This window comes from Podarcis muralis, chromosome 8 (assembly GCF_964188315.1).
Source record: "Podarcis muralis chromosome 8, rPodMur119.hap1.1, whole genome shotgun sequence".
NCBI classification, from domain to species: Eukaryota; Metazoa; Chordata; class Lepidosauria; order Squamata; family Lacertidae; genus Podarcis; species Podarcis muralis.
The window spans coordinates 10,391,658-10,413,518 of NC_135662.1; the positions used below are offsets into that span (position 1 = coordinate 10,391,658).

At 41.3% G+C, this 21,861-nt stretch overlaps 1 protein-coding gene across 3 annotated transcripts in view; it reads left to right on the top strand.

The window, feature by feature from the left end:
* NDRG1 (N-myc downstream regulated 1) overlaps positions 1-19,822 on the top strand; it is an 82,340-nt gene extending 62,518 nt beyond the window's left edge. For all 3 annotated transcript variants that reach the window (XM_077932725.1, XM_028736114.2, XM_028736116.2), the window contains 13 exons: positions 3,773-3,878; positions 4,538-4,658; positions 5,832-5,894; positions 7,671-7,731; positions 8,300-8,386; positions 9,056-9,112; positions 10,070-10,173; positions 10,867-10,923; positions 12,188-12,239; positions 13,041-13,088; positions 16,012-16,047; positions 16,614-16,665; positions 18,131-19,822. In XM_077932725.1, coding sequence (XP_077788851.1) covers positions 3,773-3,878; positions 4,538-4,658; positions 5,832-5,894; positions 7,671-7,731; positions 8,300-8,386; positions 9,056-9,112; positions 10,070-10,173; positions 10,867-10,923; positions 12,188-12,239; positions 13,041-13,088; positions 16,012-16,047; positions 16,614-16,665; positions 18,131-18,396 — 1,110 coding nt within the window. In that variant the 3' untranslated portion in view covers positions 18,397-19,822. The remainder of the gene's footprint in view (positions 1-3,772; positions 3,879-4,537; positions 4,659-5,831; positions 5,895-7,670; positions 7,732-8,299; positions 8,387-9,055; positions 9,113-10,069; positions 10,174-10,866; positions 10,924-12,187; positions 12,240-13,040; positions 13,089-16,011; positions 16,048-16,613; positions 16,666-18,130) is intronic.
* Positions 19,823-21,861: the final 2,039 nt, after the last annotated feature.

Consider the following 21,861-nt stretch of genomic DNA (forward strand, 5'->3'; position numbering starts at 1 on the left):
ACTGACCATTAACCACATACAGAAAAATATAGATCCACTAAATAAAAACAATCCAAAAGCAGCAGAAAAAAAGCAAACACTTTACCATCTCTCACCTGGAACTATAGAGACTATAATAGAGACATCCTCACACCTAGGGAGATTGAGTCCTTTCCAACCAGCAGGCAAATCACCTTGTGGGGAGTTGGGTTAAAGCAGCAGTGCACCTGATGCTCATCACCTCCTAGGAGCAGTTGAGTCTCAGAAGAATAATCAGTCTATGTTAAAGAACAATGCCCAAGATCAAACAAGTCAAAAGGGGTGGATGTGCCTGCATGGTGGCCCTGAAGGAGAAAGCCCCTACCCTGTATGAAATATTTTTAGAATGTGTGATTATTTGACTGTTTGATTATTTGATTGTTGTTAGCCGCCCTGAGCCCGGCTTCGGCTGGGGAGGGCGGGATATAAATAAAATTTATTATTATTATTATTATTATTAAAGGGAGGTGTATACATCCACATCCTTTGAGAAATTCACTGGAGCACGAATTGGTTTTGGCTCTATGACACATGTCTGTTATGTGTTTTTTAAAAGATGTATAACTTCCTTTTTTTACTTCACTCTTGCATCACAGCAGACATTGTAGCATATACTTCTAATTACTATGGATTGCATTACATGATATGGCTCTCCTGCAGAGGACACTTGAACATTTCTTCAGGGCTGCTCATCCATGTTGCTCTTGTGTAGCAGCTTTGTGTGATTCTCTGCACACCACTGCATTACTTGTAAAAATGAGATTGTGAATGATGCAGCTCTTTGGAAGTTGTTCTTAACTTTGGACCTTCATTAAAAGGCTCCGTCATGCACCTAAAGCGCCAATTGCATGCATCTTTCCTGCCTAATAGTTGTAGTATTTGTTTATGTCTCAGTGGAGTAGGGTAGCAGTCACTGCTTCCCTGTGCCTCAGCTGAGCAAGCCCCCATGCCGCACAGGCTCCTGTGAGCTTGGGGGGAGGGGGAGGGACTTTGTTAAGCAGCAGGGCTTGCTGATGCGCTGGAAAGCAGCGACTGCTGCTGCACTACCTCACAAATCAGCTATTAGGCAGTGAGGCTGAGTAGCTCAGCAAAGCCCCGCTGCCCCTTCGGTTCACAAAGAGATCCTCTGTGGAGCCCGAACAGGTCCTCTTCGTGCTGTGGGATGAGTCTCCTCATGAGCCACTAGGACTCTCCAGAGTACTCCCCATTTTATGCGATTTCACATATAGAATCATAGAGTTGGAATAGACCACAAGGGCCATCGAGTCCAACCCCCTGCCAAGCAGGAAACACCATCAGAGCACTCCTGACATATGGTTGTCAAGCCTCTGCTTAAAGACCTCCAAAGAAGGAGACTCCACCACACTCCTTGGCAGCAAATTCCACTGTCAAACAGCTCTTACTGTCAGGAAGTTCTTCCTAATGTTTAGGTGGGATCTTCTTTCTTGTAGAAAGAAAGAATATGCACGTGGGGGACCTGGATTGGAACCCCTGTGTATGTAGAGAGTCACCAGTATACAAAATATCTCAAAGTGGTAACAGTAGTGGTACATTTCCCCCCGAACAATCCAGTTTACACCTGGGGTTTAAGAGAGTGTTGCAGCAATTTGTGATCTTCAGTAATTCCAGAGATTAATTTTTAAAAAGCAACTTCCAAGTGAAATTTGCATCAGATCATTCTACCATAAGAACTGTATTTATGAGAGGCAGGTCTTTCACACTGATTTCACCACAAGGGTCAGATAGTATTCTATACTGCACGCTCCTCCCATATGACCCAAGTGATTTTCAGCTTACTTTTTGACACTTCTAAACACTTATTCATTTGCATTCTTGACTGCGTGCTCTTCCCTGTACCCTCGGAGCACTAAACCAGTGTGAGTTTTAAGACCTCAATCTTCCGCCGTGCCCCACCTAGGCTTTTCATGAAACTGGGTGACATTGACAGAACCGAAGGCTTTCATAAGTAGGATCTTTCAACTGGGTCAAAAATAATCTGGCACATTGTGCTCACCCAGTGGCAAGGCTCTCCATGCAGATTGATTTCCTCCTTAAGATACTGTATGGCATTAGCACGACTCTACTGCTACACATAAACCAAGGGCTATTCCAGACAGTAAAACCCAGTATTGCCTTGCCCCTTCCCTGCCCCCACTGTGGATGTCTGACCTGTATGGTATGGGCACTTGCGGTTAAACCGGTCTTAAATCCTACTTAAGAATGACGTCCTTCTGAACTAGTTTGTGTTAGTTTTTCTGATGGGGCATTATGGGAGTTGTGGGCTTAGGCAGAGCAACAGCTTGGCTATATAACCCAGCTTACCATAGAGTCCAAGTAAAATCTGATCCTTATTTCTCTCTGGACTCCTTGAGATTAATATCAAACTGCACTGTCTAAAAATGGTGCTGGATGTGGAAGATACTGCCTATTTATTACATAATGCTGTAAGTACTTCCAGTGGGAAAAAGTAAAGTAAAAACTAAAACGTATAGTTCTTCTTTAAAGACTGATATGGGTGTTCAGTATGTGCATACTGTAGTGCTTTATATGTGATAAAACTTTGGAGTAAGATGAACCATCCTTTTATGGTCTGTTAGTTTCTTGAGGTTATGGAATCCTAGATGCAGAGAGGTGTACTCTTGAGTTATGTGACCTGGAGTGAGCTTTCTGTTTCTAAGGTTTATGTGCAGCAAGGAAAAGATGCTTGGTAAACAAATTGTATCCTACATTTTGTAATGTCAGCCTTTCAGAATTCTAAATTGTGAGAGGTTTTGATTGTCAAACAATTGCATAATGGGCACTTCTCTGTCTACATATAAGAGCATGTGGAGTAGAAGGTATTTGTAGATATCTGTTCTAAATTTTCATAGCAAGTAAAATTACTAAATTGCTGTAATTTGTAGAGTGAGGTCAGACCTAATTCTAAACAGTTCTTATACTAATACCAGACAGTAATGGTAGCAAATAGATTACTAGAGAGGAGCAGTAGATTTGTCAGGGTGATTATTCTTGTATAAAGAAATCTGTCCTGTATACATATACAGTTTTACCACAGGAGGGTAGCAGTCAACATTGTAGGTAGCAGCTTTCTAAATGTGTACATAATAATTTCAGACAACTGTTTGAAAAACTATTATTGGTTGCAGGACTGGCAGTGGGCAAGAATACTTGTTGTTTATTTTTTTGTAGATCCTACAAGAAGTCCTATGTATCCTAAAGCCAATGCATTTTTATTTTTATTTTCAACCTTTCTACCAGGTCCACTTTGCTTCAGCAAGATTGCTATATCATATGCCTTTAGACCCATACCCTTGGTAGAACAAGCAATGTAATTGCTGAATATTTTCAGCATAACAAAGTCCTGATAGTGTTCCACTGTGATTGTGTTCACAGGCTTCATTTTCCTAGTTTAGATTGCAGAATTAAGTACTCAAATCACGGTATCAGTTTTGAGTTGCTAGCACACAGTAGTCTTTTTAGCATATGTATGTAGCGAACTGCGGGCAATTGATGTCTAAACAAAATTGTTGTAGTCCTGTGCAGGAATTCTGCACCATTTGAAAGTGCAGGTTGGGAGCCAATCAGTGGAAAGTGAAGGATTTACTACTGGAAATTCTGGTAGAAGTAATTAGATACATTCAACACCAGTCAAAAGTGGTGCTAGGTAATATCTGATGGTTAATTAAGGTACCATTTTGTTGAATGTAAAATCCTTATTTTTGCTGCCTACTAATGGTCCCTCTCTCCCCTACAGGAACAAGATATTGAGACAGTACATGGCTCTGTCCATGTTACCATGTGCGGGACTCCTCGAGGAAATAGGCCTGCCATTCTAACATACCATGACATTGGACTCAATCGTAAGTGTGATAATGTGTCAGCAAGGTGGAGCATGCCTTCACTGTTCTCATAACAAGTGTGCACAAACAGCTGCTTCTCGTGTGACAAAGTGCATTAATTCTAGCTTAGTTCCTCCTATCCATGGGACTGCACAATAATTAAGCACTCTTTTAATCAGGTCCAACTTCTACATACACCAAAGCATTTCACAGACATACCCAGAATACTACAGTGGGCAGCTGTGTCTGGGTGACATGTCCAGGAAAATCCAGACGTATGGCAGCTCATGTCAGCAGTCCTGTGTTTCCTACTGTATATTTGTTTCATCTGGTCCTTAGCACTTTGCTTAGGACCATATAAAATAAATATAAATGAGGCATGAACTGAAATAGACAGTGGTAAAACCTTTATGAAAACCTCTTAGAACTTGTGCTACAAAAACACATAGAACTAGAGCAGTGGCCCATGGGTAACATTGATTTGAAAGGCCTCTTTTTACTTGGTGTCTATCAAGCAAACTTACTTTTTCTTCTCTTTTTTAAAAAAAGAGAATAACTTGTCTAAGTGAACTCCTTGTTTCGAGATTTGGGGGATGGAGGTCTCAAGTTGCAAGGTGTCAAGGACTGACAAGTGCTGTTCTCCCATTGATGTTTCTACCTTCTCTTCTTGCTCTCTAAAGACAAAACTTGCTTCAACCCCCTCTTCAATTTTGAAGATATGCAAGAAATCACACAGCATTTTGCAGTCTGCCATGTGGATGCGCCTGGGCAGCAAGATGGGGCAGCCTCTTTTCCACCTGGGTAAGTTCTGCAAACTTACTGCACAGTAATATGAAATCCAGTTTAAAAGAGAAAAGGAAACAAAATTCAGTCTTCCATTAAAAGCCCACTAAAAGAAACCCTCTTTAACACAGTAACAAAAAAAATAATGGAGTTTGCCCCAGCTGGACATTTTCAGAGAAGGGAATTTCATCACCAGGGCTTCACTACAGAGATGGCTTTGTCTCCAGTAGTCACATGCCTAAACTCTGAATATGGGAGGTACTCTGAGCAGACCCTTGGAGGATGATTTTAAAGAGCAGACAGATTTCATAAATCATTCTTAGGGATAAACTTTAGGTGACATGAATACTTCATTGAATATTGACAGCATGAGCACACGAGACTGTAGGTATGTTTGGAAGGGGGGGGAGGGCACAGAGGAATTAAAAACTGTTGGTAGTGAAGATACATCTTTGTCTAAAATTGCTCCTTATGGTGCCGAAAGTATATGGTCTTGAATCCCTTCTTGTTGCAAATTCCAGCCTTTTCTTCCTGGAGTAACATGCTTCATGGTGAGAGTTGTCATATGAAATAACTTGGGAGTTTTGAACCAGTCCAGAATAACATGCTTTTCAGGGCCGCTTCACATATTAAGTGGTAGCAAGCAAACATATTCCATCCCAGCTCCCTGCCACCGGTGAAATGTGTGGGCCTAGAAACATAACTTGCTGTGTGCATGCTGCAGTTTTATGAATGAATAATGTTTTGTCCACAAAGTTCTTGCATGTGTGCTTCCCATCTGCTGTACTTGGCCACGTGCCTATATATGTAATGTCACAATGCCAATTATCTATTGTCAAGGTTAATCCCAGCACTTCTAGAATGAGGGAATGAAACTATTGCTGTAGAGTTAACCTCCGTTCCAAACATGGAAATAGTATTAATATATTATTAATATTAATAATAATAAAGTGACCTGGCAAACCATATGTATGAATTGAGCTAGTTAAACCTGATATTTTGCTTCAGAAGAACATTTGTCTTGCAGATTATAGCCCCAGTGGAGGTAAACTGGTATAGTTTGTTCTCTAGCACCAAACTTTTGTTGAATGAGTTCCGGTGCTTTGTTCTTACATTGCCTTTTTAGAAGTAGAAATCCTATCCTTCAACTGAACCTTGACTAAATTGTGTCTTCAATCATCGCTGTTGCAGATACATGTACCCTTCAATGGATCAACTGGCTGAAATGCTTCCTGGAATTCTGAAACAGTTTGGGTAAGTAGCATCACTCAGGGTTTTCAGTGCAGATTGAAAAAAGCAACTTAAGGCTGCCTGAGTTTACCACTTAGTGGACTCTGTCATGCTTATTTCTACCTTGTTGAGTTCTGCGGCGCTTATTTGAAGTTTGGTGGCTCTGGAATCTATTGTATGTTGAACCTTTCTGTATTCTGGCTCTACAGGGAACCCACATCACTGTGGCTACAGCAGGAGTGCCAACTTGGCCCCATGACCGTGGGTTTCAGGGTCTGTGGGTGCCATGCAATGTGCAAGGCCTTGGCACTGATATTTGTGGGTGCCCTGCCCCTTCATGTGGAATTGTGTGGGTGCTTGGGCACCTATGGCCCCAGGGGGCTGGCACCTATGAGCTACAGAAGTTATTGGCAATTGAGAAAATGTGATTGTCTAAATAGAGATGGTTTGACACACTGCCACTGTGAAATGTTTTGCTTCTCCTTTACTCTTGGATTCTATCTGGTCTAGTCAAGAAACACTACAGATTATGAGGATTGCCTTGTGAACATTTTTAGTAATTTAGTAGTTAAATTGAATTATTCATTGTTGGAAACAGGTGACTTGGTTTTGGCATAGCTTATTATCACTTAAATATTGAAAAACAAATGGTCATTGAATGCCTCGTGTCTCTATGGTTAGTTACCAAGACAAATGCTAAGCAAACCAAAAATAACTTTCCATACTGCTAATTGCCCTCATGTGAAACTGGCTATGTCCTGTAGGGCAGAATTGTGAAGCACAGGCAATGGATTAACCTAATCAGAATTACTTATGCTAACACGTGTAGGCAACTTCTTTTCAAGCCTGTGTATATTTAGTGGTGTGCACCATGCCTTTTTGGGTGCATGGCATAAGGGTTATACAGTGTTGAAGTTGTATCCTGATAAGATACAAATTCTTTAGTCCAAGAGATGGAGAGACGGCCTGTTCTGGGCAGGGTTGCACTCTCCCAGAACTAGCTCGTCTGTAGCTTGGTGGATACTCTTGGATCCAACTTTGCTGCTAGAGGGTCAGAAGTGCCTTTTCTGAGCTACGGCTGGTTCACCAGCTACAGCCCCTTTTGCACAGAGATGACTTGGCCACTGCACTCTTGTGCTCTGGTAGCTTCCACATTGGATTATTACTTGGAAATGTCAAGTGCAGCGGCAATTCATTGACCTGGGTTCCATTTAGAACTTGCACAACCTCTGTTTTAACTCAGCTGCACTGGTTGCTGGGCCAGTTCAAGGTTCTCATATAGGCCCCACCGCCTTCCCTATGGGTCACCTTAGAAGTTCAGGGGATGGCAGCCCAGGAGAGCACATTGTTTGGCAGCCCCTAAACTCTGGAATTGCCTCCCCATAGGGTTGTATCTGGGCACCTTCATTATGTAGCTTATGTTGGATGTTGAAGACGCAACTCTTCTTGGGACCTTTGATACGCAATATGTATTAGGAGCCACCTTATTCTCCTGACTGTAATCTGTTTTATCTGGTTTTAATATTGTGTATTCAATTGTTGAAACACTGCCTGGGACCTCATGGCAAACTGAGTAAGAATAGTAATTAGTAACAGTAATATTGTGGCTGATATGCTGCATGAGGACAGGCCAGTGCTGCTTTGTTTTAACATGTCTGAACAGACACGGAGCTGCTATTCAGTGTAGCTTAATGTAAAATAGGTATGTTTGGAAATTGGGGGGGGGGGTTGTTGCTGTTAGAAATCAGACCTTTTTAAAAAAGCACCCTTTAAAACATTATTCATAATTTCTTTATGTAGGTTGAAAAGTGTGATTGGAATGGGAACTGGAGCTGGTGCCTACATCTTAACCAGATTTGCTGTAAGTTGTTTGCTTGTTTCTGTGGTGGGTAGGGGTTTAAAATGCTATTGGCTGCCAATTACCAGAGTCTATGCTTTCAGTGGTTTTACAGCTTCTGTCATGCTGAATGAAAACTGGCTAGTGTGTGGCTTGTTTTAAAAATCAAAGACAACAACCTCCTTGCATTTTTTGGTATATTAACATCTGGGTAACAAAAGCACTGGGAACAAATGCTTTAGTTTCTTATTTATCCAAACCACAAGCTAAACTACTGTCCAAATTTTGCACATGGCCCCACTGAAAATATTGCTCTGATTCCTGCTAGTCCAGGATTAATTGGCAGATGATCTGACTTAGTTTGCCCTAGATATTTACATTAAATCTAGTTCTCTCCACTTGAACACAGTGACTGAAAACAGATAGGTTAAGGTACCTTTACAAAGAGAAATTTCACCTTTCACAGGCCTTCAAATTAAAGAGGGCTCTGTGTTCCCCCTCCCTAAGTTGATTTCCTAAAAGCAAAATCTTCCCTGTTTGTTGCTACTTCAGTGCATCTGCATGTTTGTTCACATGACTCTACAATTTGCAGCTTAATCATCCTGATATGGTGGAAGGACTTGTTCTTATTAATGTCAACCCATGTGCTGAAGGATGGATGGACTGGGCAGCAACTAAGGTAAGATACTGCATCTTTTAAATTTAACTTTAAAACATGTTAATTCTTTTTCATATAATACCAAATGCTTTTCACTGGAAAGATTTTGCACTGGCACCCAAGAATACCCCTGAGCCCTATATGAATTTGTAATCTCCCCTTTATTGACTGATTGGAAAAATCCATGTTGATAGGCATCCTTTTCAAAGTTGCTTTGATACAACTGTACATTGGTTCCAGATTGGCTTTGAAACACAAGTGCATTGCATGATGGAGTTAGCATTGGCACTCCACCCCTTCCCCTTAGCTAGTGATAAAATTTACTTTGAACACCAGGATTTTTATACATTGAATTGCATCAACAAATGGTTAAACTGGTGCAATTTCTGTTGTGGTAGATTCTGAGCAAATCATTTTGTTCTTAAAGTTGATTGATCCAACAAACTCATGGCAATATGGGAGCCATAGTGACACACAAAACACATACCCTTAAAAGACTATAGGTCTAATGAATGAATGGTTAACACAGTACTCAAAGTAATTTCTCTAGCATGGCATGAATTGGATATGTAATTTGACTACGACTTGTCTTTGTGTGTGATGAGGTTGACTGTCAACCACTGGAGTATGAAAGACCGCTGTGCAAGACAGTGTGAACTATCCTAAAGCCTATTTTTCTGAATTCTGTAGATTTCTGGATGGGCTCATGCACTGCCAGATATGGTCATCTCACATCTTTTTAGCAAGGTAAGTGTGTTTTATAACATTCAGATTTTGAAGACTCCTCCTGTTGCCTTTCTCATGTAGGGAAAAGGTACTAGCAACTGAGATGCAGCAGTATCTTAGCAGTATTTTGAATTCTGAAACTTAAGGACATGGGCAGGTATATCTGTTTACATTTTAGTAGGCTTTATTATGCTAATCCCTTGGACAGAATTCCTTGCCCCTCACCTCATAAAGACTTCTGCTTTTAAATGGTGACAGGCTTTAGCTTGTGCATTTTGCTCCTTGTGGGTTCTGATGTTGAAATTTAAGCGCTACATTAAACCTGGAAGATTTAGACACCAGGCAGTTTGTGTAACTGAAATGTGGCAATACTGGCAGGAGTTCAACTGCTATTTTAGTGTTACTGTTCTAAAACGTCTATTGAAAAATAGCCCACTGTAGCATGTTGCTGTTTATCTTTCGGAGACAGGGCTCCATGTTGCATACTTTACTGTCAAGTATTTTACTGTGGGTTAAACCACAGAGCCTAGGGCTTGCTGATCAGAAGGTCGGCAGTTCGAATCCCTGCGACGGGGTGAGCTCCCATTGCTCAGTCCCAGTTCCTGCCAACCTAGCAGTTCAAAAGCACAAAGTGCAAGTAGATAAATAGATACCGCTCCAGCGGGAAGGTAAACGGCGTTTCCGTGTGCTGCTCTGGTTCTCCAGAAGCGGCTTAGTCATGCTGGCCACATGACCCGGAAGCTGTCTGCAGACAAACGCCGGCTCCCTCGGCCAATAAAGCGAAATGAGCGCCGCAACCCCAGAGTCGGTCACGACTGGACCTAATGGTCAGGGGTCCCTTTATCTTTACCTATTTTATTGTCTGGAGGGGATGGGGATTATGGATGTATAGGGAGCACTTGGAAGAGAACATTCTAGCTGTTCTAAAAAGCCAGTATTGATCTCACCAAATATAATGAGAGCTTTTCTTGAATTTAGGAAGAGATTCACAACCATCAGGATTTGATGCATACTTACCGCCAGCACATCATCAATGATATGAATCAAAACAATCTGCATCTCTTTGTCAACTCATACAACAGGTAATCTGCTATTGGGGATCATCTGGATTACTTGGGATAACAATCTGCACCCATTTGAGTCCAATCAGCCACAGAATGCCTTGAAGTCTTCTAGAATCGATGATGAAGAACCTTGGGCCCTCCAGATTTTGTTAAAGGGGCCATAGCTCAGTAGTAGCTATTCTTTGCATGGAAAAGGTTCCAGATTCGATCCCACCATCTCCAGGTTAGGCTGGGAGAGACCCCTTTCTGAAACTCTGGAGAGCCACTGACAGTCAGTGTAGACAATGGACCAATGGTCTGATTAAGGTAAATGGACCAATGGTCTGATTAAGGCAGCCTCCTATGTCCCTGGATCAGTGGCATGCTAATGGTGTCAGATTGGAATCATAGGCCCGCAATGTCTGGAGGGCCAAAGATCCCTCTTGAAGACTGCTGCTAGCACAACCTTCTTTCTAAACATGAGCTTTGTCAGATTGACTTGCTGTGGCGGTATCTGACATATTTAGGTCTTTTCGAAGAACTGAAAGCTGAAATAGAGCCCAACTCTGACAAGCATCCATGGACCACATGCCTTAGGGTCTCCATGTGGCCCTCAAATTGCATGTTATCAACTCTGAATTATGATGGTTTCTCCTTGCCTTTTTATAGGAACAGTGCTTAGAAGTTAAATGAAAGCCTTCCACTTACTTGTCTCTTGTCATTTCTTTTCAGCCGAAGAGATCTAGACATTGAGCGGCCTATACCTGGAACAACTGTTGTAACTCTACAGTAAGGATTTTTCATATTCCATTTTAATTCTGTTAGTTGTAGTCATCTGGTTGTGGCTAATTTCTGAAACAAATCTATAGATAAAATTGATACATCAAACTGATTGTATAATTCTCATGGTTGCCATTTTTTTGCCACTAAATTGATAGCAAGAATTTCAGTGGCAGAATCAAAAGACACAATGCCCTAGACATGCCAGACATAATTGTAGTATCATCTGCAAAGGGCTCTTTATGACTGTGCCTTGTCCTCCTTTTCATACCCAATCAAGCTCCTCCTTCCCCAGCTATTTCTTCTATACCTTTTCAAGTATTAATTTGAACAAATATAAGGAAGGGAATACTTTGCACTTTAATCTCATTTATGAAGAACGTGCCATGGGCATGTCTTAATCTCCTACCTTGTTGATGTCTCAACAAACCGAAGCTTACGGGACTTAACCGCTTAGAGATGTATGTGGTTTATTCCTGGGCTGTCCCAGTTACTGAGGTACACAGCAGTGAGCCATGACTTGAGAAACAAGTGTCATGGTATGGCAAGTTGTGCAAAAAATTATCATGAAAGCTTAGCTGTAAATGGGTAAGAAACTAAACATTTGCTTAAGGCTTGAGAAGCAAAATAGAATCTTAGCTACTGTGGTTTAGTGACAGCTACCATTAAGGGGTAACATCAGATGCCCACAAACCACCTTGTTGGAATGTAGACCAGGAATAGGCAAACCCAGCCCTCCAGATGTTTTGGGACTACAACTCCCATCATCCCTAGCTAACAGGACCAGTGGTCAGGGATGATGGGAGTTGTAGTCCCAAAACATCTGAGGGGGCCGAGTGTGACAATGCCTGGTGTAGACAGTTCCATCACGGCTACCTTACTGTTTTCTGCTTTGATATACATCTCGCTAAGGGATGTTTGTCTAGTTATTTTTCCCCCTTCTCATAGTTCCATGCCCTCTCTTCCTGCTCATTGTTACTTTGGGGCTGAGGTTTGTTTGTTTGGGTTATGTATTTTTGCTATTTGGTACTGCGAGAAATTGAGTCCAGAGTGTTGGGGGTTATTTGTTTGAGCGATATGCTGGCTCCAGCTTCAAATAGTTCTGTGCATTCCTCTTAGTGATAGTTAACTCACCAACAAATATCTTGAGATTCTGTGGTTTATACAGAAGCTGTCTGTTTCTTCAGTAATTTGTTACAAAAACTTTTAGAAATCTTCTATATTGAGAGTGAAATATATAGCAATGACTGCAATTTCAGTTATTTCCTTTCAGGTGCCCTTCACTGTTGGTGGTTGGAGACAGCTCTCCTGCAGTTGATGCTGTGGTACGTACAGATTAGCTTTAGAGGTGTGTCACAATAATCCACTGCTGGGAATCCATTACATTGATGGCATTGTAATACAGTGGTACCTCGGGTTATATACGCTTCAGGTTACAGGCTCTGCTAACCCAGAAATAGTACCTTGGGTTAAGAACTTTGCTTCAGGATGAGAACAGAAATCACACAGCAGCAGTGGGAGGCCCCATTAGCTAAAGTGGTGTCTCAGGTTAAGAACAGTTTCAGGTTAAGAACAGAACTCCGGAACAAATTAAGTACGTAACCAGAGGTACCACTGTACCAATCAATTTTTTAATTATTGAATCTTTTTTATCTCCTAATGTTCAAAGTGATTTATAGTGCTGTTCTAAGCAAATCTGTAAGGTGGCCCATACTTCCAATTTGCAGATGGGACAATAAAGTCTGGAAAATGACAGCTTATCCAGGGTTCCTTTTAGCACGCATGCACGTGCGCGCACACACAGAAAGGGTTAAACCCCAAGCACCGTAGTCCCAATTGGTGTTGGTGTGTCCCTGCTCCTAATGTTTCTGGTTTTAATACAACTACCAGTGATACAACTAGCATCACGTGTAGCTTGGTCCTTAATTCTATGGTTTGCAGGCTTAACCACATTGTGGAGGCTCCCTTCTATCTGCAGTATTACTGCTTGGAGGTTGCAGGATGCCTTTGTGGGTCTTTGCTTCCTGAGGCATTTTGAAGTCAGAGCCATAAGGGCTGTGTTGCAAGCGTTTTTGTGTTAAGCGTAAAAATAAAGCTCACTCTTCTCCCCTCCCTTTTCCAAACAGGTTGACTGCAATGCTAAACTTGACCCAACAAAGACCACACTCTTAAAGGTAATAAACATAAGCACTTTTCTCCAGAATCAGAGGAGTTCATGTTTTCTAGAGTATTTAAACACAGTGACTGCTGCTTGTTGGCAAGTGTCTTGCTTAGGCAGGGAATGTTGTAGATAACAGCTGTAAAAAAATCACTGTAGGGGAGAAAGTTGCAGCGGCATTAAGGCCCCACCTCTTTGCTCTACTATAGACAGAATGGCTGGCCTATATTTTTGTACATGCATTAGGACTGTAAGCATTGTTAGACAGCAAAAGATGATAATGCTACCAGTACTACATCCAGAAACTCATTCCATAATGGATTTTAATCCTGCCAGTAGTTAGTTTCAGAAGGTCATATAACGAACTCCAGCAGTTCATCTCCTCCCATTGTTGCCCCCTGGCTGGTGAGAAGATATATCTGTACCATGCCAAAGATGGTGAAAATAGCTTAAGTCCTTGGCCTTTGATGGAGTCTTTCCAGTGTTTAACAGTTTGGTCATTTGAATGTCCTGTATTGTATAGTAATGCCGTTGTGTAATTCAAACCATTTAATCAACAGCAGGGGTGAGGTGACTGTGGCCCTCCAGAAGTTGCTGGACTTGAAACTCCCATCAGTTGCAACCCGCGTGACCAATGGGTCAGGTGATGGGAGTTGTAGTTGAACATCTGAGAGATCAGATATTAAGACCCCTGTTTTAAAGCCTTTCTGCTTCTAAAGACTGCCCAGTGTGAGAGCTGTCTATATCAATATTGTCAAATCAAAAAGTCTGAACTGAGAGATTGGTAATCCTGGCTGCCTCTTTCATCATATGCAAGATCATTAGTTTACCCGAAGCTACTGATTTTTATTTGCAAGTAAACCAGCTTTTACCTGCATTGGCATTTCCTTGTTGGACTTGTGGTGAGGAACTGAGAGATAGTGGCCTCCACTAGATGCTTCCATCCTCTTTTTATGAGAACGGATAAGTGTGCTGAATTTCAGTTACCCCAGGATTGGACACATTGTAAATTTAATCTGTCTCCAATTTATGTCTGCATTCTGGTTACTATTAGGGAAAAGTAGCACGTGACACTGCCTTGCGTGAGGTAGTTTGGTTGCATGAGGTCGTTTTGTGTTTAGCTGCTCACTGAGGAATTTGTTATCATTTAATGTTCATATCCTTCACTTTCAGCACATTCCCATCCCATGTTCCCATCTAATCCAGAAATAAATAAAAACAACATGTACACTCTAAAACAGTCTGTTAAGCAGTAATGTGCAGAATCTGCTTCTGGACAAGGTGAATTACTTCCTCCCCAGAAGCAAGGTGGCCTTGTGCATCATGAGCCCTGACCTCTTGGTTTCTGTGGGATTGCACCGCTGAGTTGTAGTGCCCTTGTTAGTAAAAGCTGAGCATCTCATTCTTGATGAAGAGCAAGTTTATTGGTCAACAACATTCAGGGGATGATCCCCTCCCTGAGGTTACAGATTAATGTTATGCTCCCAGAACAGCCAAGGGATTTAACATGCTTGTCACTAATCTACAAAAGGACACTGTGACATCTGTACCACAGTGAAACACTGTTCTAATTGTAAAGACCTTTAAAAAAAAAAGGCTGCCCGATTCTAATTTTGTATGTCTTTCAAAAAGCCTCCTGCCCTTTCCATCGACATCTTCCACAAGCATTATCCCAAGAAGGCTATTGCATCCTCCTCAAAACAGAAGCACGTTGCCCCCAAATGAAATCGGAAGTTGTGCTTTTCTTATGTGAAACTCCTTTTCACACATGCCAATACAAAAGTATGAGTCTTAGGCAGGGTGCATTTGTTTTAAATCACATTGATTTAAATCATTTTTTACAGAAAGGTTCAACATTGCTGGCATTCTCTTAATATTTACAACCATAGGAAGGTTTCATTTTTGGAATAATAAATTTTCAGAGTAGTTTTTACAGTTACATCAAAAATGACTGATTTGGTTATACTATCAGAAATACATACAGATAATTATGAAATTATTGTTTATATTTTCTGCTGTACTTTATTGGAAGGAGAAAAATAATCATTTCCTTAATAACAATTTATTTAACTAAAACAATTACATTGTAGCATATGTATCCATGTTTGTTTACCAATGTGGTTAAACAATTTTTTTAAAAAACAACCTTAGACTGAGTTTTAGCACACATGAAAAACTTTAAACAAATCCTTATTTCTTGATTAATAGCCTTTGGACTATAATGTCACTTAAATAGAAAACTATCTTTAGGAAGATTTTTCTTCCAAAAGCATTTTATTTTAAAAATCCAATTTAAATTTTAAAAATCTGATTTTTTTAATAATTAAAAAAAAATAATCGATTTTTATCCATCCTGGTCTTAGGTACTACTGGGGTGTTGGAGGGAATTTGTGAGTAGGTTGTAGATGTGGCATAACAAAATAGGATTCTTTAATAAGTAACTCCTCAATACAAAAAGAACCCGCACTTTGACATATATTTTAATCTCTCTCTTAGCTGAAAGATATAGAAATGTTCTAAGGCATTTAAGACATTGTATTTGTGGGGTTGGTGAGGTAAGAAGATCTCCCTCACTATATACTCCATTGTCAGCTCTATCAAAATCCCAAAAAGAGATTTTTGGAACAGATCCTGGTACCGCTACTGGGACAGAACCCTGAAGTGAAAATACATTGGCTATTATCTGACTGTGATCTGCTTGTCACATACAAAACAGCCCTATTTGCTAAAGCTGCTAAAAGTATTTGTGCTAGCTATATAAAAGACAATGCTGTAGACTTTAAAAGTGATAAATTAATTTGACTTATTGTAAATGGATGTATATCTCTGGATTTCTTTTAAAAGGTTTTAATCGACTTGCTGGATCTGTAACTGAATTTGTAATGGCTTTTAGTCAAACACAATAAATGATTGATTGATACTTTTATTCATTTTTGCAGATGGCTGACTGTGGTGGTCTTCCTCAGGTTTCTCAGGTAAGATCTTACTGAAGAGAATGCATGCTGGGGTGGGGAAGTCCAGAATGTTTGAAAGTGTGGGTAACACGATGACAAGAGTGAAATCACACTCTGCTACGAATTAAAACCTAGTATTACTGGTTTGGCCTTGAGTACTATAGCTTTGCAGTGATGGGTTTCTTAGAGACCCTGTTACAGAATGCCAAACTCTGTTTGCAACCGCTTTCTAAAATATACATCCTTTCTAAAATGCTTCCATGGTAGCCCTGCCCTCCAAATGGTGGTCCCTACCCTCTCAATAAAAGGTCACCATAGATGCATTGCACTTCTCTCTACAATGATGCAACAGACATCAAAACCGCCAGTCTTCTTGCTCAGTTATGTGTACCCACTAGCAGGAGTTTTAACAAGCACACACTTTTTAAAGAAAATTGGCTTCAGGCCTAGCAGTGATAACATGCCATAGTAGCATTTTCAAATTTCCATGGCTTACTGTTACTGGAAGATTGGAGTCCAAAACAGAAAACAGTTTGCCATTGGTAACTTGCAACTTTGTAAAAAAATGTGGTCTTTTCTTTTAACAGCCTGCAAAGCTCGCTGAAGCTTTCAAGTACTTCATACAGGGCATGGGATACAGTAAGTACACATTTGTTTTGAAATAAATGTGCAGTGTCCTCTTAAGCTGCCATACTAAACTGATCTTTCTTGTTGGCGAAAGTTATGTTCCAGAATTGTTGGGTTTTTAAATGTACAAGTTTGGGTGCATTGGACTCCCTTAAAGGGATATCAACTTTGTCCCAAACTGGAACAGCACATTAGCCATGTTTAGGTGTTTATGGTGAATATTACTGTCTTTTAATATTTTGTTGGAAGCCGCCCAGAGTCGCTGGGGAAGCCCAGCCATATGGGCGGGGGAATAAATAATAAATTATTATTATTATTATTATTATTATTATTATTATTATATACATTTGGGGAGATGGCATGTACACAGGCTGCACCACTCTCACCTCTACATGTGCCTGCTTGGCTTAGACCTTCCGATATCAAGCAGAAAGGTCTGAAGGGGAGTTCTAAGTACGTTGTGGTCAACACACTTTGAATCCGCCTCATGATTGTGCTATTCAGAACTCCCAGTCTTGCTTCTTGATTTAGATTTACTTTTTGATTTACTCTGTGAAGGTGAGACTGAGAGGCAGTGACTTGCTCCAGGTCACCCAGCAAGCTTCATGGCTGAGTTGTACTCAGTAGTCCAGCACCCTAACTACTACACCACAGTGCCTCACATATGCATCACACACACACAAATACATCCCTGTGCCACTTTTGACTTCAGCACTGTGGTTTACTGTCCTTAGGCTTTCAAACCTCCCTTCTTAATCCACTTCCTGCTGCAATCCATTTTTGTTCTATGCACTTGGGCCAATTTCCCCTCAAATCTCACTTCAGGTTCTTGTTCCTTGACTTGGCTGTGTGCTTTCCTTAAACTCTTTCATGCAAGCACATTTTCCTTCCCCGTTGTATCTTATTAATGGTCTATAAATATTCTGTACAGTGGTGCCTCGCAAGACGAAAATAATCCGTTCCGCGAGTCTCTTCATCTAGCGGTTTTTTCGTATTGCGAAGCAACCCGATTAGCGCTATTAGCGGTTTAGCGGCTTAGCGGCTATTAAAGGCTTAGCAGCTTAGCGGCTAAAAGGCTATTAGCGGCTTAGCGGCTATTAAAGGCTTAGCGGCTTAGCGGCTAAAAGGCTATTAGCGGCTTAGAAAAAGGGGGGGGAGCGAAAAAAATTGCAAGACTCGCAAGACGTTTCCGTCTTGCGAAGCAAGCCCATAGGGAAAATCGTCTTGCGAAGCGCATCGAAAAATGGAAAACCCTTTCGTCTAGCGGGTTTTTCGTCTTGCGAGGCATTCATCTTGCGGGGCACCACTGTATCTTTCTCCCACCCCTTGGATTACATGCACTTCCATATCTAATTTTCTATCTTGTGTGTTGCCTATTCCGGTCACTGATCTTCATAATTTGCATTAACCAATACAGGGGGACTTTTTTTTTTAAAAAAAAGAAAATCTTCACCTGTCACTTGCATTTCCTTTGCAGTGCCTTCCGCAAGCATGACCAGACTGATGAGATCTCGCACAGCATCTGGTTCCAGTGTCTCCTCCCTCGAAGGGGGCAGGAGCAGGTCCCACACTGGTGAAGGAAACCGCAGCAGAGCCCACACTGGCGAGGGTGCCAGGAGCAGGTCCCACACTGGCGACAACGTCCGGAGTCGTGCTCACACTGACACTCACATTGAGCTCACGCCCAACTCTGCAAACAACACTGAGCAGCCCAGCCCCAAGTCGATGGAAGTTTCTTGTTAAATGAAAGGGGCTTGAATTGGAAGTGAGACCTAACCACCACCTACTGTGTAACTTGATACTTAACCTAAAGTGTTTTCTGTAACACATGACTCTGTCCCCCACCTAGAGTTCAGCAGGGACCAATAAAGCAGACATCTCAAGTTTCTCTGTTCCCTTAACAGAGGTTGCTGCTATTCTGTTCTCCAACTAATTCTAGATTGCTTTAAAACTTGTCCAGTGGTGAAGCTAACAGCACTCGATCACCAAGATTGAAACCTAAGCTACCTAGGATCTTGTTCAGAAACAAAGCCTTTGAAGATGATCCATCTCTTGCCCCCCCTCCCTTTTTACACTATTAAAAAAAAGCCCTTTCCCAATGTGATTTTAAATAATTTGCTTTGGGGAAAACAATGCATGACTGGAGACTTTTAGAAAAAGTCTGAAAGTCAGGTTGAAGGTGGATTTACTCAAATCTGTACATATTAATCGAATGCGATTTTGTGTCTGGCCTTGTGAGTAGTGTTCAAGGCCTGTTTTCCTACATGATTTATATATATATATATATATATATATATATATATATATATATATATATATATATATAATTAAAATAGGGAATGTATTGCAATTTCAGGCAAACAAAATCTTAAGCCTTCATGCTATTTAGTGGCAGTCTTTCTCCTTTTAGAACTAAAACTGCTTGAGCAAATAAAGGCCAAGGTTCAAATTATTGTCAGAAGCATGCCAGCACTTGGTCTTATGTTTTGGACCTCAAATGGATGTTTGGAGATGGCAAAATCAATTGGCCTTGTGGCCACTTAGGGCAATGCGTGTGGTGGTTGGGGGACCAGCAGTAAATTGTCTTAGAAGGTGGAAGAGTTGTGTAATGATTATAAAGTGCTCTATAGTCAGCTGCCAGGTTGGTCAGCCCCTTACCATTTCAGGATTAAGACCTAGTGCTGGATGAATACTTTCCACACTATACATGAGCGAGAAGTGCATGACTGCAATGGAGATTTTGATGACTGTGAATGTAGAGGTGTATTGATTCTGCAGCTTGTCCTGATGTCTGCAGAGCTGTATTTTGGGGAGCAGTGGGCATCGCAACAGATTTCCAGCATAGAATGGTTGTTGTTTTTTGCAGATTATTTTTCACTGGCTTTCTATTTGCTACTTCACAATTTGTAATATGGCTCATGATTTTGGGGTATCAGGCATTTAAAACATCAAGCATCTCTACACCGGAATATCTTTGGTATTTCAAAGAGAACTAAGCTCTAGTGTAGGCAAATCACCTATTTTTAAAATGACCACTGCAGAGTTTCTTAGGTGGTTCACGGAGAGGAGGAACAGATGGTAATTGAGAGGTGAAACTTGTCTATTTCAGAAAAGTTTATTAATGAATTATTTGTATTTATTTCAAAAATAAATTTGTAACTTTGCAGTGGTTTTGCATCTGTTTTGTGTCCTGAAAATGATGGTGATCTTTGAGATAAGGATTTAAAAACCAATGAGTTTGACTCTCCCACTTCAGTTGGCCCTGCGCTTCAGTTGACCCTACACAACAGAAAGTCCATCTCTGGTGGTTGAAAATGCACCTCACTACTTATATGGAATGGGACGCGGGTGGCGCTGTGGGTAAAAAGCCTCAGTGCCTAGGTGCTTTTTCCTGTAAGACCTACTGCAGTCGTTAAGGGTCGTCAACAGACTCATCACAGCTATCTGCCAATCACCCATTCCCACCCCCCTCTGAGTAATACCCCTCCCCACCTTCTCACTATATAGAAGGATCTGGCAACTTCTGTTTCAGTGTATCTGAAGAAGTGTGCATGCACACGAAAGCTCATACCAAGAACTAACTTAGTTGGTCTTTAAGGTGCTACTGGAAGGAATTTTTTTTGTTTTGTCAGTGCCTAGGACTTGCTGATCGAAAGGTCGGCGGTTTGAATCCCCGCAGCAGGTGCGCTCCCGTTGCTCGGTCCCAGCGCCTGCCAACCTAGCAGTTCGAAAGCACCCCCAGGTGCAAGTAGATAAATAGGGACCGCTTACTGGCGGGAAGGTAAACGGCATTTCCGTGTGCTGCACTGGCTCGCCAGATGCAGCTTTGTCACACTGGCCACGTGACCCGGAAGTGTCTCCGGACAGCGCTGGCCCCCCGGCCTCTTAAGTGAGATGGGCGCACAACCCTAGAGTCGGACATGACTGGCCCGTACGGGCAGGGGTACCTTTACCTTTACCTTTTTACTTATATGGATCACTTAAACTGCCTTGAGTGCATTCTCTTATGGATCATCAATGGGTTAAACATCAGGAAGCAGAAGATGAGGATAAATGGACCATTTTCACATTGGGGAGAAATTAGTTCTGTACTGGAGCTTGATAGTACTTTTACTATTAAAATGACCTTTATTGGGTGAGCCATGCCATAGGTAAGTTTGCCGATAACAAATTTTTCAAGATCCAGACTAGTCAGAACCATCCAAACTGGGAAACAAAATTGTGTTGCCTGGTTAATATAAGCAAGTGTAAAGCATGTTGATGTTGAGAATTTCATATTTTAATGCTGATGGTGTGAGATTTGCTGTTTCTGGCCAGGAAAGGTAAAATGGCTGTTTGATGGACAGCTTGCTGTAAATGTCAACTTAGTTGGCAGCAGTGTAAAAGAAGAGAAAAAGCACGACCCTAATTTCCTTCATAAAAAATGGCTGCAGTTCTGGTTAACCCATCTCAAAGAGTCTAGAACACCGGAAAGGGTATAGAAAAGACCAATAAAATGACTTGTGAAATGCAAAGCCTAACACATTTGGACTAGTTAGCTTTTTTAAAAAATGCTTATGAAAGCAGGTAATATAACATGAATTGTACAGGCTGAGCAAATAGATTTCTCTGTCCCCAGCCCATGTTACTATAATGCTGGTTCACTCAATGAAGGAAATTGGTGGTAGTTTCAAAACAGAAAAGTGGAAGTACTAGTTGACAGCACATTTTTGGAATTTACTGCATACCCTGAGAAGTGATGATGGCCACTAGTTGGGCAGATTGATAAAACTATACCTATGGCTGTTGGCCATGATGCTAAATAGAATGCCCATATTCAGAGTCAGACACTGACGGTCAGTTGTTGGAAATAAGTTTGGGTTCTGGATCCAGAAGTATCCAGTTGACGGGTTGGAGACAAGATACTGAATGATATTCAGTCTGCATCGACAGACGCTGGTTCTCCAAGGTGTAGGAGTTGTTCCCACCTACCTGCTGATGGGACCTTTTCCAAGCATAGCATGTATTCTGCTCTGGAAGACTTTCCCCACAACCACATTTATATTTACTCTTCACCTCCTGTAGGTTAGGATGAGCAGGCCCAAGGCAACCTCCAAACTTGCCAAGCCTTACATGGAACACTGGGATGTGTACCTATTTCAGTGACACAGGAAAATCAGGGATGTGCCTAATTTGGGTGGGTCTGGCTATGTTGAAGGCAGCATGTGC